This window comes from Hirundo rustica, chromosome 2 (assembly GCF_015227805.2).
Source record: "Hirundo rustica isolate bHirRus1 chromosome 2, bHirRus1.pri.v3, whole genome shotgun sequence".
Lineage (NCBI taxonomy): Eukaryota > Metazoa > Chordata > Aves > Passeriformes > Hirundinidae > Hirundo > Hirundo rustica.
Genome location: NC_053451.1, coordinates 52,320,077 through 52,339,276, shown reverse-complemented (window position 1 = coordinate 52,339,276; position 19,200 = coordinate 52,320,077). Strand labels below are relative to the sequence as shown.

The following is a 19,200-nucleotide window of genomic DNA, read 5'->3' as shown; positions in this document are numbered from 1 at the left end:
AACTCATTAATTTTGTGATAGCTGTGCCCAAACCAGCCTCCGACCACCATGCCTCCCACCAGTTCTTCCCTGCTCACAAACAGCAGGTCCAGCTGGGCACCTCCCCTGGCTGGCTCACTGACCCGCTGTGTCAGGAGGTTATCTTCCATACATTCCAGGAACCTCCTTACACTGCCTCTCCTGGCTGTACTGGACCTACAGCAGACATGCTACAAACTGAAATCCCTCAGAACAAGAGCTAGTGAATGTGAGACTTCTCACATCTGCTCATAGAATATTTCATCTGCCTTTTCATCCTGGTTGGGTGCTCTATAATAGACTCTCACCAGGGTATCTACCTTGCTGGCCTTTCCTTGATTCCTACCCCTAAACACTTTACATTACTGCCACCATCGTTAAGTTCTAGTCAACCAAAACACTCCCTAACACTCTTCAATGCCAATTATAAATAACAGGTAATATAATTTTAGGGAAAATTTGAACAGTATCCAAGAAAAATTTTGGCTTGTGAAACAAAAATAATTGTCTTCATTTTTCCAGAAAAAACACAGAGGTTGATGAGGCAAGAATTGCCCTTATAATATCTAGCAAGGAAAACAGAAACTTGCACCACTGAGAATGTTGTAAATTAAGATGCACAAATTGCGAAACTTTGATGACAACATATGCCATCACTATATTTTCTCCATTTTTAATTTAACTTGATTCTTACCGTCTTTCCATAGATTAATACTCACTAACTTTCCTTGTTGGAATACTGTTTTTCATGTATCTGTTGCTTATTTCAGAGATTTTTATCACTCTTTGTATAAATATCAACTTAATTTTTAAAGAAATCTAGAAACTTCTGGCATACATTTTTTTACTTCTCAAATGAACCTGTATGGGATCTCTAGAGAACTCTACACAGTTAACTGGCCAGTGAAGTGATAAAAGCCAAACTTATCCTGAGGGCTGTTTAGAATCCCTGATTAAAACAAGTTAGGAAATTAAACAAGCTGTGAGCAGGATTTCTTGACAGCAGCCAGTGTCCTTTCTCTAGAGCTCTTCAGAATATCCAAATCAAAAATATTTCCAACTGACTACCAAGATAATTTCACAAGCTTATTATAGTTCACTTCAGGAATTAGCGTCTTTCTGCAGGTTCTCATGTCACTGGCAATCAGCGTTACTACTGAGAGTTCTCAATTCTTCTACTTAAGCCTAGTGTGTCTCCTTAATCCCTTTAATTCTTGCATTCTGACCTAATTTTACTGCTCATTGTCATGCTTCTTTTGCTGCTAGCTCAGCCTTATTCTATATCACAAGAATATAAAAGCTAAATTGTGGATTATTTTTAAGTAAAAAGCCTGTTAAGTACTTACAAGGCCACCTTATACCTTCCTTGTCTCTCATCTGACCAGGTCAAACGAAATCAATGGCACTTTTCAGCTCAGGAGAACAAGCTTGATTGAGAGTTAAGCGCCAAACTGGTAAACTTTGTTGTAACTGTATCTGCTCTTTGAAAGTGTGATTACCCAGCAAGTGATCTCAGTTGGAAACGAGAAAAATACTATCAACAGGTATTGGTGTTTGAGACATTTCCTTTCTATTCAACAACCCCTTCAGTCCAGGTGCTCATTCCATACGGAAGAAAAGACCATTGGCTCTGACTCAAGGAGAACTGGAATGCAATCAGTTATCTGCCTGCTCTAAACCCTGACCTAAACCACCAGCCTATGGGTTATTCCGGAAGGCACTGATCCTAACTGGCCTGTTTAAGCCGTTTCATTCTGTGGAACATAGCAGGTATCCCCAGCAAAGGAGAAATATAGGGGAAAAAAGAGAAGATGAATGAACACCAAACAAACAAACAAACAAACAAACAAAAAAACCCCAAAAAAACCAAAAAACCCCTACCACAACAAAACAACAAACTATTCTAACTATTCTGCCTCCCCCAAAAACAACAACAAAAAAAACCAAAACAAACAAACTAACAACAAACAACAACAACAAACAAAAACAACAACAACAAAGAGACAGAATTTTTTGTTCCCATCGTAACAGTAATACCTAGTTGAAAGTGGAACATCCAAGTGCAGGCAATATTCCAAAGAGTAATTAAGAACTCATATACTTGGGCAGCAAAGAGCAAATCAATACAAAAGAGGCCAAAATGTTAGTAACTCTCCTTCACTAACCCAAGGCAATATCTAAACCCACCCCTTCAATTACACTGCTTTGCTTTTTTAAGAAAATTATTAAAAATCCAGGATGCAGAGCAGAGGGAAAGCTTTGTTTTTTGATAAAATCATCATTTGAACTAAAATAATTAAAACAAAAAAAAATTCTTTTGCCAAATCACACAGCTAGCATAATTCCTGTCAAAAAGCCATCTTGTTTCAACTAGAAAAAGCAGACCTTTTCTATGTACATATTTGGAAGATAATGTGATATTCAAGTTGCAAATGGAAAATTCAGTAATTTCCATGTTTCAGTCTAATATTTTGGACAGGACAAGAAGACCAATATGATAACTAGTACAGAAGACAATGAAAATCTTTCTACTGAGATGAGTAAGGCTTGTACCAGACTTTCTATGTGCCCCATCATAAGGGGCCCCATCTCTTACTCCTGTATATTTTCACAGATACTTAATTTTGCTGAGACCTTGCAGCCACATTCACAAAAATGTCCCCATAAACTTATTTTTTATTTACAGTAAAGTTTATTTTGATTTTTTTGTTTAATATAAATTGTAGTATCAAACTAACTATTTAAATCCCCTAGTAATACTTACAGTAAGAAGTGTGACGTGGAAAATTGTTTGGGCACCATTCTAGAGTATTTAAAACAGCAGCAACAAGCCTGGCAGGTGACCAGAATCCAATACAGCACTTAGCAAATGATGGCAAACAAACCATCATGTGATGCTCTCATTTTTAAGCCAAAGATAAATGTAGCTGATGCGTATTGCCAAGAGCGGTGTGCCTAAATGGCCTAAGTGAAGTCAAGCAAGGATGCTGCAAATAATTCCCAATCATATTTTACCAGTTTGCAACTTTAAGAACTATCAAATAGTCAGTTCAAAAGGTCTGATACAATATTATTACTATAGCTCACCCAGGAAAACACATCAGCATTCTGGCTTTGAAAAAGAGCACTGACAGCTGTTACAGTTTAAAGTCAAGGGTGCAATATTATTCTCTCACAAATTAATAAGGCATACCAGAATGGTGAAGTTCCTAAAAATAAATTATTTTTTTAGCAAAACAAAGGTTGACAGATGAAATATCTGTATTTTCCAAACTTAATGGAGAGTTTTCTCTAGGCAGTGGAATAGTGATTCTTTAGCAGAATTTCTTGCATAAACATGTTTGGGAAAAATCTATGAAGTTTTCCCATAAAGTGGGCTTAAGGGCAAACTTCAGGGAATTGGTTTTGAAAGATTCTTGCTTCAGTGGGGATTTAGCCAAATGTTATTACAGTAAAATGCAGTGCTGTGTTAAGGTATTTAGGGATCTGCAATGAAAAGTTTAAGTAAGATTTAGCTAATGATGTAAATCACCAGTTTTAGTGAGCCTTGGCTTTGCGATGCTTTGGCTTTTAGTCAGAAAAGCTGCCCAAAGAGCCTGAAATAAAACAATTCTTGTTTCCCTAGTGATCCTCACATTCCAAAACCAGATATGAGAATATGTCATAACTTCCCCTTTGAAACTATTCTACCCTTGAGGCAAGGTGTTGCAAAATATCAGAGCAGTCCTAAAGAAGCAGTTTGGCGGACTCTACCTAAGCACTGAGCAGAGGATGAAGTTAGGTAAGGGACAGGCAGATTATGGCTCAAATTAAAGCTGAATAGGAAATGGGGTTTCCCCTCACATGATCGGGGGTTGTTTTTCAGAATGCTCCAGACCCAAAAGGCCCACATCAGGGTTATCTCATTTTGTTACTCAAAACAAGAAAATATAACGGAACTGACTGTAATGCAAAATATTACTAGTGTGGCACTAGCCTCTTGCAACAAAAAATACTAAGGATCAACACAGAAGTTTCTGCCATGGATGCTGCAATCCTGGTTGACAGTTTCCCAAGCTTCAGAAGACAGACAGGGAAGGAGGGAGAACAAACACAGCAAACTACTGCGATGAGAGCACCAGTCAAGTAACAAGCAGGCCAAGAACAAGGTCTTCTTTTAAAAAGATCTGGGAGCAGACCACTATTCAAAAGAGATGAACATTCCTTCACTGACTTTACATGACCTGATCTTGAACATTTTGGAGTTATCTACAAAACCTAAACAGAATAAAGGATTTTTCTTATGTGAATCAAAAAAGAATACAATAGCTGCTCTCTAACAGGCGGTCCACATGCTGCCACAGTAGTACTGCTACCCCAGACACCCGCTGCTGGGCAGAGAAATGTATTTCACCTTGATACTGCCTCTGGAGGCATGGAGGTTTTGCTGGGGTGGGTTTGCGCTTAGTGCCATTTTTGGGGTATGTTTGTTTTACACTACACAGTCAGCAGAATCTGGTGAAAAAATTGCCTTCAACCAGTTCAACCAGTTTCAGATTATTTGAAACAGCACCTTTCATGAGAAAATATCTTCTACAGAATGGCAGCTGAGCATTAAATCCATATTCTTAGTCAAATATTATGACTTATTGCCGTGGCAATAATGAATCTCAGACAAGTAAAAAATCAAGAGAAGGTAAACAATGGACTTCAGTTTTAACTGCATTTTTTGTGCCCAGTTCACATGAGGAGTAAAAATGCCTCAGACAGCACATAAGGGATGTAGCGTAAAATTGTAGTGTGCAGTTTTCTGAAGTAGGCACCAGAGCTCAACGCACTGGAGCAAATTTCTGTGTCAACTTTCATTCCATACAGATTAGTGCCATTTTGCACAGCTGAAGCACCAACTCTATGCAGTGCCATACACACATAATTTTCTCAAACTTCCAGTAATATGAACTTGCTGCAGAAACTGCAGCTTCTCCTTAAAATCAGCACATATAAGTTAGTCTGAAAGTGTGTTTTTCACTTATTAAAAGGCTCAAGCATTTTCAACTGCATCTTTTTTACAATCTAATGAGTCTTTCAATAGTGTTGAAACTTACATACCAGAAATACATGCAGGAATTCAACCATCAGTCTAGATTTGCATTTTACCTCCCTACGAGAAATAAAAACCCTGCTTTCCCTGCATTCTGGTAGCATTCACTCCTTTATTATCCACTGAATTAAGAATTTATTAATGTAAACATCAGGATTCACGACTGTCGCATGCTTGCACTTGCTAAGAAGAGTTTTTTCTCCACCTTCTTAATGGAATGTAGAGGCCACTCTTGAGGAATGTGATTCAACTGAGACTATTTGCCAACCATTGTGAAAAAGAAAATTCCACACTTTCTTCAAGGTTTTGTGAAAATGGACTCATAACACTTTTTTGGTATCAAAAGGTCTCCACATGATTATTTTAAGATTCAAAACAAAGAATTCAAAACAAAGTGAAAAGTATATTTTTAATATGAACCACAATAGTTTCTTTCAAAATGTCACACATCTAACTCAGCAGCATCTGATACACTACAGAGTCTTCTTATTCTAAGAACAGACATCTTATTCTACAACAGACATGCATGTGTTCACCCACTGTAGAGCAGACCATCTTGAGGCTAAATCCCTATACAGGAAATGTAAAAATGCTTTCTATCTTTAAAAAGCATTAGCATGCATAAATAGGTGAATTGTGTCCAATTTATTTTACTTTTTAATTACTCTTATTAAAAATACCATTTAGAGCCAGAAAATCTCTGCAGCCATACACTCGTAGGTAATTGATGCTGACAATAAGACTCTTTCAGCACTTTAAACCTGAACCAGTTCTTCCCAGTGAAACCTCTAATTTTGGTATGAATACAGCAGGCTTATGCTCTTGCTCATTAATTATAGTCCTAAGGGCTTGCTTTCCTTTTTTAAATGGACTTCCTTTCTCTTCATATTGAGTCCACTTCTGTTCTCTTTAGTATCATCATAAAGTTTATTATGAGCTGGCCATAGTCCTCAAGCTACTCTTCATTTGTCTCTACTTCAGTTTTCTCCCCCAGCCACTAAGCAAACAGCCTTGTTCCAGGACCATATTTCATGCTTTCAGGTCCCAGGTCACGCTGGTATGCAGCATGGCACTCACCTTACTCCCACTGCGAGGAGCAGAGCAGGCAAGGGGCCAAGAGCCGGCAGAGGGCTGACTTGGCTCTTTCCCCCTCACCTACCCACCTAGTCTGCTGTTGCCCTAACTTGCTTACCATAAATACTACTGCATGTGAGAAGATAAACAAAATTCCAAATCCACAACAAAGTTCACACCAGAGTAGCTTGATGACTCCTTGTTCTTGGTCTCCAGGCAATTGCATGAAATAACAGCCTCAGGCCCCAATCAGACTATCGTCATTTAAGAGGCCGACAAAAGAGCTTCTGCGTTTGTTTTCATAAGTCATGGTATAATGAATATGGCAGATCAGCCACCAAAAGACAGACCTAGAGGAAGTCATGCTCTTCTTCTATTTGCAGTTCAGAGATTATGAACAAATATCACAGGACGTGTAGAATGGTATTTTACAGGCAACACTACAGATCTGAGGCAAAAATAACTTTGTAATACGTGTCACATGAAAAGAGCAGGAACTGCTGTTGTATGTTCCCATTGCTGAGGCATGAAAGCCCAAAAGATATAAAATACTTGGGTTGCAAGATGTGACTTATTTTAGAGTTTTCAAGTTATTTGAAATTTCATTAGCTGAATTATACAAACATATAATTATTCATTGAATCATGTTTTGAAATGCTTCTTGATTTGAACCAGATCACTCAGGAACTACCACACAATTCTGTTTAAGTGAAGTCCCACTTATTTAATTTATAGCATTAGGCACTGTAGGGTAGCACAAACGTGTTACCACTGCAAAAATATTGAAACAGGAGATAGAAGTCTGAAGTGTGGCTTTCTACAAAGGATGTTGATCACCTGTGCTCCATCTTTCACTCAGCTCTTGTGTGGAGTCTCTTAATATGATTTGGCTCAAAATCAAAAAAACCCTAAACAATAGCCTTGGCACAACTGAAAGTCTGCCAAAATACATCTGAGTTGCAAAAGACTGGCTTTGAAGTCTTTCTAAGGAGGGCGGGAAAAAGAAGTAGATTAAATTGCTGGATTTTTCATCTGTTACAGATTCTAAAGACATTGTTAATAAATTTGAGATATCTCAGACAGACAACTCCTAATGTTTTGATCACAATTTCATCAATTTTAAATGCGCTTTTACCCTCTTCAAAATCAGAAATATTCTGAAATGCAACACAGCTCATTTTTCTGTCGAACAGCCTCAGGAAAGCAAAAACCATCTTACCATCTAGCTAAGCAGTGTCTAAGACAATAATGTCAAAACTTCCAAAGGCTCTAAAATATTAACAAGCATTTTGCTATCATGATCCTTCGTATTCTGAAAAATAGCATATTGTTACAATTGACAGGCTGTTACAACTCTGCCAAATAGAAACAGATGTGACAGGTAAGCCTTCCACTGAAAAAAAATTTCTTGGTATAAAGTTGGAATATATTAGGTGCAATTTGCTTTAACTACGTATTTGCCACTGTGAAGTATTAAATAGCCAGAAACAAGTCCCACAGATGTTGGTCTCTTGAGGGGCAACTGAATTTTAAGAACTAGTATTAAACAGCTCACTGAGAGCAAGCTTCCCTCAGCTTTAATTACTCCCATCACATGAAACCTTGAAACAATCTCAAGGCTGAATATCTTTTCATCTACTAAAAGAATAACTTGAAAATCACTAACAATGTCACCTTGGGGTAACACCGGTCATAAAAAAGTATTACTATGAAAAAACAGCATCCCATGTTCCATTTTACATACCTTTAACCTTCTCTAACTTACATCTCAGTGAAAAGGAAATATTTATAGAAAATAAGTCAAGTGTTGCAAACTCTTGTGTCACTACCTGGTCTCTAATGTCACAAAGATTTGCAAAGACATTTCCAAAACTCTCAAAAGGTAGTGTTTCCTTTGTCCAGCACAATAAATAGTAAAACATGTTTTAATATCCCATTCCAGCAATGGTTAAGTGGTGACAAAACTGTCCAGTCTGTGACAGACAGCACACATCCCTGTTCACTGATCTTAATACTCTTAATTGGCTACGCTTCTTGTGAAGCAGTAACACAAGCTGTGTAAACGAGCTGGCAATCAGCTAAATTGAAGCATTCTTTCTAAGAGGTCTATTATTAAATCAACTAATAAAATTCATTGCAAATTACTCATAGAGCTATGTATCACAGATTAAAAAAGGCATTAAAGTAAGCTAATCTAGACACCTGTTACCACATACAGGAATATCTATATTTAGGAATATAAACATTAAGCCAGACTCCAGATGGGAAAAAAAAAAAAAAAGCCTGTTGATGCATTTTGTTTACCCATTAAACCATTCTTTCTTCATGCTTTTAAAACAAACAAAAAACCCCTGACATATTTCTTTCTCAAATTCTCAAATCATATTTCTCTCTTGCTAATATTTTTTTTTAATAGTTTTCTTTTGCATCCACCACAATCTCAGAAAATAGTATTAGCCAGGAGAATTCACAACAGTCACCTAACAAAGACCTTTGACAAGCCATTGAGGATTCTGTTAAGTACATAGAATCAAAACTTGAACTCTACACAACAGGTACATGTTTTGGTATTAACAGTCTTAGAACTGGAACCTTTAAAAAAGTAGACAATAACCATAAATGAAAAGTTTATCAAGACAGACTTAGGAGAATATACGTGTGAAGAGCTTGGACAGGAATTACAAAGGTAAAACTACAGAAAGTCCAGTTGTGTGAGCAGACTTACAGAATTTCACTGTCTTGCTAGAATAGGTCGAGGTTTTTTCATTAGGCGCAAATACCATTTCATCAACACCTCTTTTCATCTTCATCAGAAAGAGTTCAAAATATAGGAAAGCCATAAAAAAATCACATTCCAGAAGATAACACAGATTTCCCTCAATTAAATTTAATGTTCTTCAACTCCCAAAGCATAATTAAATTCTTTGTCTTTAAATCACAAGAAAAACTGAGATTTTAGGAGTACTCACCACCGTCTTCAACCAAAAAATGAAAAATGTCACTGGTGGCATTGTCACCCCCTCGTAAAACATAGCATATCTTCATATCATCAATATCCGCTGGAAAGAGTCAGGAAAAAATAGAATTTAAACTATGAAGGTAGGAAACTTTTTTAGAAAAACTTGACATATATCAAATAATGTAGCCTCAACAAGAGAGAGGACAAGGTCCTACAGCAGAACTGAGGAATTTCAGTATTAACAGTGTTGAAGTTTTACAGATATCATTCATTCTCTCTCTCTTTACTTTCCCCTCCCCAGTGCTCTCTTTCTTTTAAGCTGCATTTTCAAAAAGAAATTAAATGAAATTTAAAAACATGACTTGACAGTCAGAACTATTTCATATTTTTCGTGGTCCATTTTCTTAAACAGAGGTGTACCTCCACAAGGATATTGATATTGATTCTGTCATTCTTCAACCTGCGAAGTACTGTGGAGGACAGTTACTGTGATTGACTGTTTTAAGAACCCAAATAGAAGCAATTAAAGTAAACAGAAATTACTTCAGTAAGAAACAAACCCATACCCTGATGTACAGATTTGAACCAGCAGTTACCATAAAGCATAACAAATATTTATTAATATTGTTTTTTCTGGTCTCCTTGAGTAGTGATGAGAAACGTTAATATATATAAAAATTAATTTTTGGCACTTTCTTTGAAGGATTGCTGTTGGTAAAAATCCGAGTCTGGTAGCTTTTTCAAGAAAAAGTGTTAGAAATTAATCGCATTAAAGTGGAGCTCAAGTACCACCCAACTTCTCTGATGTCAGGATGGATGCATGAGTAAAAAGAAGCCAAAAGCACTTTTGTTAGAGCTTCACAAAATCTTCAGTTCCGAAAGTAACCGGAGCACAAACAAGTTAAGAGCATTATCAGAAACATATGCAACTGAAGAATCTCTTCCATAAATGTTTGAAAGTTAAAGATCAAAAATTCATGGGGCCATAAAGAGGATGCAAACAAATACTTCTTCATTCCAGTGGAGCACATAAATCTTTCATCCAGCAAATACAAAAGTACTCAGACCTGCTCATGTGGGTAGCCTTATCAAAACACACGGTTCCAGCACACATAAAGATAAGCACTTGAACTGGTGTTTGCAGGACCAGGACCACCTCCTAAGAAAAAAAGGGCACTCGCCATCCAAAGACCTAAATTTTGTCAAAATAATTGCAAAGGATGATCTGTTGTCTGTCCCTTAAGAACATGTTTGGAGTAACTTAAGCAAGTCTATGCTTTCCTTCCACAGCTGATTAGGTTGTGCTAGCTGTATCAAAACTTTCCAAGTTATAAGCACAATTCATAACCATGTAACTACAATGTCTGATAAAATTAATTTTATATTGGAATTCTCCAATATAATTTTGAAATACATCAAGCATAATTTTCTATTTCAAAAAACTTAATTATCCCCACTAGTATAAGGCAGAAAGCTGTGTTCTAAACAATTGCTCTGCCGTCTCTTTCAGTTACAAGAATCTGAAAAACCAGACTGCTCCCACTGCTTGCACACAATGAATCTTGTTACCCTACTCAAAGTGGTCAGGCTCCCTTTTCATACAACCACAGGCACAAATCCAAGAAATGTGACTTTGAGTATTTTTTGCATGACATCCTGAACAGCCACATTTGACTTCCAGTAGTCCCAGTTTCGAGTAGAGATAGGATCAAATGACCTCAAGAGGTCCTTTACAACATAATTTGGAAGACCCTAATGAAGTTTTACAAGCCCCATAAGAACCCACACATGTTGATGAAAATGGAACGATTCAGCATTTTGAAAGAAGTGTCACATGACAGGATAAGAGGCCTAAAGAGAGGGGAAAATCAAAACATAAAAAGAAAGCGTGCAACAACAGGTCCAATAGTCAATGCAGAGGCTTCCCAAAGTTCATTGCATAAACTGCGCTTACACCGGGATCATAATGAATGACAAAAGATGGTCTTGTTTATTTTTGCCCTGAACATTAGGCAGTCGTTTGTCTCAGAGCACGATAAGCATGACCTTCTCAATGGCCAATATTATTGAAGAAATGTGTATTTCTTAAAAACACTCTTCAACACAAATTAAGAGTGCTTGTGCTAGTACTGTCAGGGAACTTGTGAAGTTACACCACTTTCTTGGGCTACTCACTAGCTTAATTTAAAACCCACCTTTCCTCAGGGTTGTATGCTTCTTACCCATCTTGGGCAGCCCCAGGATACCAAGATAGCCTTCATGCCATATGGCTGGACGGCCAATTCAAAGCCAAGTAGCACTTTCATTCTGGTCATCAGGCAAACGTATGCCACATGGCACAGGAGGGAATGGAATATGTACCTCTCCCAAGTGCTCCCAGCCCTCGAAAAACCAAACTGTTCCTCTGTTTTCAAGGAACACCTGTTCAATAATTCTACATTCTTCAATATAAGAGAAAACCCTCTAAAAGAAGTGATAATCTGTTTATTTGCTCACTCCCTTTCTCTTTTGTTTCTCATTTATTCTGACAACACTCTCAATATTACTCACAGTTCACTGCTGAAGCCTTACATTTAAGGAACTGTGGTGGTCCCCAAAGTTTGGACAGAGATTGGTCTCCTCTTATCCTCTTATTTGTACTAGTACTGCAAAATTTAAGAGACTTCAGCCATTGGAAAGTTCATCAGGCCTACTTGAAAAATTTGGTATATCTGACAAGAACAGATTGTTACCACCAAGACTGTAACATGGATATGTGCCAGTATGGGCTCTGAGAAATGAAACACAGCCAACTGCAAGTGTTCACCTCAAGCCTTTCCACCTACACAGCCCAGCCTGGCTGGGCCCCTTTAACTATGAGTGTCCATGCTGTTGGAGCTGTTTGCTCATTCCACAGCTGCAGAAGGCTGCAAAAAAACCTAATGTCATTGTTAGTTAACTAGCTGTTAAATCATTGCAAAGTAACATGGAAAATTCTCCACAGAATAGCTAATGCTCCCACTTCAGTTAAAGTTACTTCACAGCCTTGGGTTGAGGCTTTATTTCAGAATATATGACACATGTGGTTTTTCCCCTATTTATATCACCAAATGTTTTAGATCCATATAAATAAAAGTACCACTAACATAATTTTAAAATGTTTACATTACCTTTTAATTTACCACAAACACTTTGTGCAATTAAGACAACAAATGCACTCATAATATATTACTTCCCACTGGTGAGGAAATGATTTTGCTTTTACAGTTAGGTGTGTTCAGACTGTACAGCAACTGACACCCTAGCCATTAGTTAATAATAGCTTGGCCGTTCCCATAGCATTTTCTAAATAAAACTGGTTAAAGAAAGCACTGTCTCTTAAGACGTACAGCCCAATTCTGTTATCCATACTTTTATCACTATGACTGACAGGAAGCGCACATCACAGTTATTTGGACTAAGCTCTCCAAAGAAACGAAGCTCCTTTAATCAATGTTTACCCAACAGACCACAATTCCTGTTCAAAGCTGTCACAGATGTAATAAAAATAAGCAGATGTAAAAAGTTATGAAGCCATTAGAAATAAATTCATTGTTGGAAAGTTTCTCCTATCAATCATTATAAAATTTAGCACAAAAAATAATATTTCTAGTGATCTAAAGAAAGCACGTGATGTATTGTAGTACCTTGGGTGAACTGGCTGATGCTATGGTTGCCTTTCCCCAGGTGAATCAGGAAGCCATGGCGTGGACCCTCTGTGATTTTGATCTTAAGAGTAACATGTAAACTGTCCCTGTCTTCCACTTTGAGGACTTTGTTGGTAATCAGAAACCCGATATGACCTGTGGCCAGAACACGGAGAGTCTGAGCACCCTTATTTATTACAACCTGAGGTACACTGTTGTCCACAGCCATTATTCGAATCTTCATAGTCTGAGGTTTCCTTGTTTCAAACACAGTGTTGGGGAAAACATAGAAATCAGTATGAGTGCCATCTGTAACAGTGAAAGAGAAACTGTCCTCAACTGATTCTGAGCCATCATGTTTGTAGCTGATTAGATTTTCATTCAGATCTTGTTTAGTGAAGGTGGTGACTGTTTTGGAGTTATTGAACATGATCTGGCCGTGAACTGGTATTTGAGTGATGACAAATTTTAGCAGTGCGTCAGGTGTATCTCTGTCTTCTACGGTCAGTTCAAATGGGGTTATCAGTTTGTATTCATTTTCACTCAGCACCAGGTTATGGATTGTGACAACAGGTTTCTTATTGTCCACATCACTGATAGAAATTCTGAAAGTACGAAACACAGGGTTATAGCCATCAGTCACCTCAAACTCAAAGCTGTCCATTTTCACCTCGTCTTCTGAAGTATGAATGTAATAGACTTTATTGCCTGCTAACAGGAGTTGAGTGAAAGTGGAGATGGGTACCCCAGGCTGATCTGTGCATTCAAGATGACCACGAACAGGTGGTCTGGTAATGGTGAAAACTAAGTTCTCATCTGGACTATTCAAGTCACTAGTACTAAGCAAATCAGTAGTAAGGGTTACCTTTCCTCCTTCCTTCAGAGAAACTCCTTTGCTGACGACATCTGGGAAGACAATATCAACGCTGCCTATTGTCACATAAAAGTAGCGGTCAATGAGAGGATTTATTCCATCTGTCACGTCAAACTTGATAAGATCACGGACTCCTTGTTGGCCAAAATGCACATATCGAATCAAATTTCTATCCACTTCATCTTGGGTGAAGTTCATTCCCAGGGTGATATTTTCAGCTCCACCTGAAGGCTTTATTCTCTGTAAGAGGCCTTGTCCTGGCCCGTAACTTATAATATATGTCAAGGTTTTGTCTTCAGAATCAAGATCAGTAGCCTTCAATATTCTGTTATTAATAGTTCTAGTTTCCCCTATTTCAATCTCCAAACCATCATTGATGGCCATTCTGGGCGTCTCATCATCTACAGGAACGACCATGATAGGTACCATTTTCCTAACAGTGTGTTTACCATCTGTGAGTTGCACCTCAAAACTGTCTGCCCTTGTCTCAGAGTCATCGTGTTCGTAGAGAATGTTGGAGCTCTCCGTTATCTGATCCAAGGTGAAGCTCTCCACCAGGACAGTTCCGTTGACCAGCTGGTTCACAATGTGGCCGTGCCTGGGAAGCCTGGTGATTGTGAACATTAACACATCAGCAGGGACATCTGCATCAACTGCATTGAGGATAGGGGTATCAATAACCAGGCTCATGCCTTCCATCACAACAAACTCTCGCAGGAAGACTTCCGGCTCTTCATCATTGATCGGCACAATAACAATGGGGAAGAAGTGCCTCTGAGAAAAGTTAATGCCATCAGAACAGCGCAAAGCAAATCTGTCTTCAACAGGCTCTACGCCCTTATGTATACTCTGGACATAAAAAATATGCCCTTGACGGAGGTCCTTCAAGGTAAAAGCACTTATAGCTACACCTGCCCTGGATTTTTCAGATCCTGGGGCGGGAGAGATGTTCTCCACATACCCAGATGTGGGCTGAGAAACAATTGTGCATAGTATATCATCACTAGGAGTATCCACATCTTCAGCCCTGAGGTGAGCAAGAGTAATGACCCGTTTGTCACCTTCCGTCACCGTGAACTGCTCCCCCACAAAAATCTCTGGAGCTTGACTGTCAACAGGAAGAATGGTCACCAAGACTGAAACTCCTTGAACAACATTGCCCCTGACACGCCACTTCTCAGAGAGGTCAGATAAGGTAAGGTTGAAAGCATCCTCCTTGGGCAGAAGGCCTATTTCGCCACCAGTGTGAGCATATACCACAGCACCATCCAGCAGATCTCTCTGGGAAAATCTCTCTGCAGGCACCCCTTGAACCAGGATGCTCCCATGCTGAGGAGGATCCTCTACAACGAAGGTCAACATAAAGTCATCTGTATCCTCATCCGTGCCCTGAATTACATTAGCAGTGATTTCAGCAGCACCATTCTCCAGCACATCTAGGTAGGATCCAAGAGTGCCTGGGGGCAATCGTAGCGTAGGAACCTCATCATCAACCGGGTGCACACTCATTTTCAGTGTGATGGGCACAAAATGAACCCCATCACTCACATCAAGCCTGCAGATATCACTGCTTGTCTCAGCTCCGCTGTGCACATACACCACTCTGCCTTGTCTGATATCCTCCAGGCCAAAGATACCTCCTGGAACGAGACTGTACCCAGAGAGCTGCAACTGGCCATACCGAGGAGCCTGGGTCAGGATAAATCTGAGACGGCCGAGTTCAGTGTCCGTGTCACTGGCATCCAGCTCAGTGGGACTAAGGACATGGCTGCCTCCCTCAGGCAAACTGAATCCAGTATTAGTGATTTCGGGGGGCTGGTTATCCACCGGCTGCAGGTAGATGGTGAAAGTCCCTTTGGCTGCATTGCCAGCCGCATCTTGCACTTGATACTGGAACTGAATCAAATGAGGGGCCACCCCCAGCTCTTCCTGTGGGGGGCGGTACGAGATCTTGTGATGGTTGATCTGGGCTTGGGTGAAGTGCGTAACTTCCACAGAGTGATCCTCAGTCAGCACGAGGGATCCAAGGTGCGCTCCATATGCCTCGGGAGGGTGGTTGGAGTCAGTGTCAGTGGGGGGCTGGATTACTGTGTAGCGAAGTTCACGGTCCCCAGAGTCCTGATCTGTGTAACACAAGTGCTTCCTGCGGAGGGGGGTCACCTGCTGCTCTGCAACTATTAAATGCAGGCTGCTGCTGCTGTGGAGCTCTGGGGCTAATCTGTCTACAGGATGTACCCTGATCACAAAAGTCTGTGGTCCAGAGCGGTTGGGTGGGTCATTGTCATCCTGGACTCTAAAGATGAACTGGTCCAACACAACCCCAGGGCCAGGGCTGTGAGCCCCAAAGTGGTGGTAAAAGAGTCGCCCTTCCACAATGTCCTGTTGCAGCCACTCTCTCACTGGCTTTTCATAGATAAGGGAGCTCCCTGCTACACCTGGCACCTTCCTCCAAGAAAAGCCCTCCTCTTCTTCCTCCTCTTCCCAGCCAGGAGGCGGTTGTGCTTGACGGAGCAGGAGCTGCCCAGCCATGGGGCCAGACTCCACTGTGAAGAGCAGGATTGCATCCTGTGAGTCAATGTCAGTGGCACTAAGAGCACGGGTGGTGATGGGCACTGTTTCCCCCTCAGCCATGGCAAGCCCTGTGTTAGCATTGAGTAGGGGTGGCTGGTCATCGGTGGGCACCAGGGTAATGGGGAAAAGGAACTCAACGCGATGGCGAGAGCCACCATCTTCCAGCCGCAGCACAAGGTTGTCACTGAGCGGAGACTCGCTGCCGTCGTGCTGGTAAATGACTCGGCCTGCTGCTAGCTCAGCCACTGTAAAATGTTTACGAGGGGCAGCAGGTCCTGGAGTGTCCTCCAGGAGAGTGAGGTGGCCGTGCCTCAGCCCTGCCACCACACTCACCCGCACCTGCTCGAGGTCATCCTCATCACTGACCACCAGGTTGGGGCTGGGACCTGGGCCTGAGAGAGGCCTTGACTGCCCCTCATAGAGCACGAGACCAGTGTTGCGGGTGACCACAGGTGCCAGGGTGTTCATGGGCTTCACCACGATCACGAAGGCAAAGGGCTCTGAGGCAGCACCCTCCGGGTCCAACACTTCCAGTTCAAGCTCAAAGAGCCGCTCCCGATCAGAGTCCTCCATGGGTGGCTGATAGGCAATGCGCAGCTCCCGCACATCCCGCTGGCTGAAAGAGGTGACGGGTAAGCTCCGGTCATCTGTGCTGACCATGTGGCCTTGTCCAGGACCAAAGGGAGAGGTGATGTTGAAGAGCAGGAGGTCGGGCGGTGACTCCGCATCCTCAGCTGACAGCATGTCAGGTGTGAGGGCGGTGAGCACGAACTGGTCCACCTCCATCATCAGCATAGCCAAGAAGCTGGGTTTGGGAGCCACGTTCTCAGTCCCGGCGCGGATCCGCACCAGCACCTGGAAGTACTCGCGCTTCAGCAGCGCCCCGCCGCCCGCCGCCTCCCGCAGCTCGGCCACCAGCGGCACCAGGTCGCGGTTCGGGGAGCCGCCGGCGGCCGTGTGCCGGTAGCGCAGCCCCAGGCGCAGGAACTCCTCGCAGTCCCACATCGCGGAGGGCATCGGGCCGCCCCCCGCCGCTTCCCCGGCCCCGCCCGTCGCCCCCGGCGGGTAGTTGAGGATCTCTCCGTAGCGGGGCAGCCCGGCCAGCAGCGGCAGCAGCCCCACCCGGCAGCGCTGCCGGCCGGGCTCGAAGGCGAACTCCAGGCTGCGGGCGTCCAGCGGGTTGCTGGTGCCCCGCAGGCGCTCCACGGTGAGGGGCAGGTTGCGGGTGACGATCTCCAGCTGGGTGAAGAGCACTTCCACCTCCAGCACCAGGGGCAGCACCAGGGAGCGGCTCGGCGAGTCGTAGCGCAGCTGCAGGCGGACGCGGTCCCGGGCGGGGCTGCGGCCGCCCAGGTGCGAGTACTGCACCTCGCGGGCTCCGAAGTCGCAGGGGAAGCGCCGGGGGCTCAGGCGGCCCGGGCGCTGCCACAGCGGGTCCTCGTCCAGCACGGTGAGGTGGCACCGGTCCCCCGGCTGCACCTGCAGCACCAGGTCCCGCGCGGGGTCCAGCCAGGCGGAGCGGCCCAGGGGCACCCGCAGCCCGCGGTTGGCCACCACCACGGGGGCCGCCTCCGGCGACCACGGCGAGGAGACCGCGGCGCCGCTGCCTGGCGGCGGCTCCGCCGCCCCAGCCCAGGCGCAGCCGGCCAGCAGCAGCAGCAAGCCGGCCAGCATCCGCCGCGGCCCGGCCGGGAGAGGCTGCATCATCCTTGCCGGCGGAGCGAAGCGTCGGGAACCTCCGGCAGCAGCCGAATCGCGGCCCCGGTTCTGCCGCCGGCGCGGCGCCGCTCACCCCGCGCACACGCTGCGCTCTGAGCGCGCCGCGCTCCGCTCCGGAGGGGAGACCCGCGGCCCGGGAGCCCCGCCCCGCCCGTCCGAGCAGCCAATGGGCACCCGCGGGGGGAGAAGCCGCCGTGCGCGATTGGGCAGGGTTGCGTGCCAATCATGCAGGTTACGAGAGGGGCAGGGCTCGCCATCGCTCCTCTCCTCCTCTCCTCTCGGCCGCCCAACAGGTTGCGGAGGAGAGGCGTCGGGACAGCCGGCGGGATGGCCTCCGCGGTGCGGGAGCGGGGAGGTGGTGGGCACGGGTGGCTCTGCTGGCGCCAGCCGCCGCGGGAAGGGAGCCCTCCTGTCGGGGGGAGGGCGGCGGTGCTGTCCCGCGGCGTAGGAGCGCGCCTCTGCCAGCCCCGGGAGCGTCCCCTGCACTGAGCGTCCCCGCTGCCGCCTGGCCCCCGCGGGCAGAACGAAGGCCGGGCTGTTCCCGACTCACCGCCGGGCAGTGCTCGCGGTTCCCCTTCCCGTCGGGGTGTCGGGTGGGCGCGGGGAGGCGGCGATGCCGTCCGGGATCCGGCGGCAGCAGGAGCGGGGCTGCCCGAGAGCCGGCTCCGGGCGACGGGGAACGGAGGGGAGACAAAAGTGCCCGAGGGACAGCAGGACGGGTCACACGAGGGCAAGGGGCCCGGGAGCTGCCTGTGGGCACCGCGGTTCTGTGCGCCACAGAGAATATTGGATAAATATGTCGGGGGCAAAACGCATCAGTCGGTACCAGTCAGTGCCCAGGGTCACCCGTCGGAGGCGGCGAGTCTCAGAAGCGGTGAATGAAAGCCTCATGGTACCTCTGCCACCTTGTGCCTGCAGCTAAAAGCACATTAATGAGAGCCCGAACTTGGAGTTCCTTGCTTTTTAAAATTCCCGATGGCACGCTCCGAGTTTCGATTCAGTGTGTCTCTCAGTTGCTAGCATCCTTTCTTGTTTATGAAATGTGATCCGCACGCTGGTTTAAGAAAGGTTTCTAAGAAAGCCAAAAATACGACAGAGATTCAAAGACAGCACAAAGCTGTCCCGACATTTGTGTAATTTTTTTATTCCTTCTTTTAAAATTATCTTTTACAGTATCCTGCAGTGGTGGAGCAACACTATGGCACGTGTTCTCGCTTTCTGTATGGCCAAACGCGAGTTT

At 43.8% G+C, this 19,200-nt stretch overlaps 1 protein-coding gene across 1 annotated transcript in view; it reads right to left on the bottom strand.

Moving 5' to 3' along the window:
- FREM2 (FRAS1 related extracellular matrix 2) overlaps window positions 1-17,945 on the bottom strand; it is a 119,512-nt gene extending 101,567 nt beyond the window's left edge. The window contains exons 1-2 of the mRNA XM_040056611.2: window positions 12,797-17,945; window positions 9,142-9,231 (exon numbers count right to left, since the gene is read on the bottom strand). Of these exons, the coding sequence (XP_039912545.1) occupies window positions 9,142-9,231; window positions 12,797-17,945 (5,239 nt within the window). The remainder of the gene's footprint in view (window positions 1-9,141; window positions 9,232-12,796) is intronic.
- Between the last annotated feature and the right edge of the window lie 1,255 nt (window positions 17,946-19,200).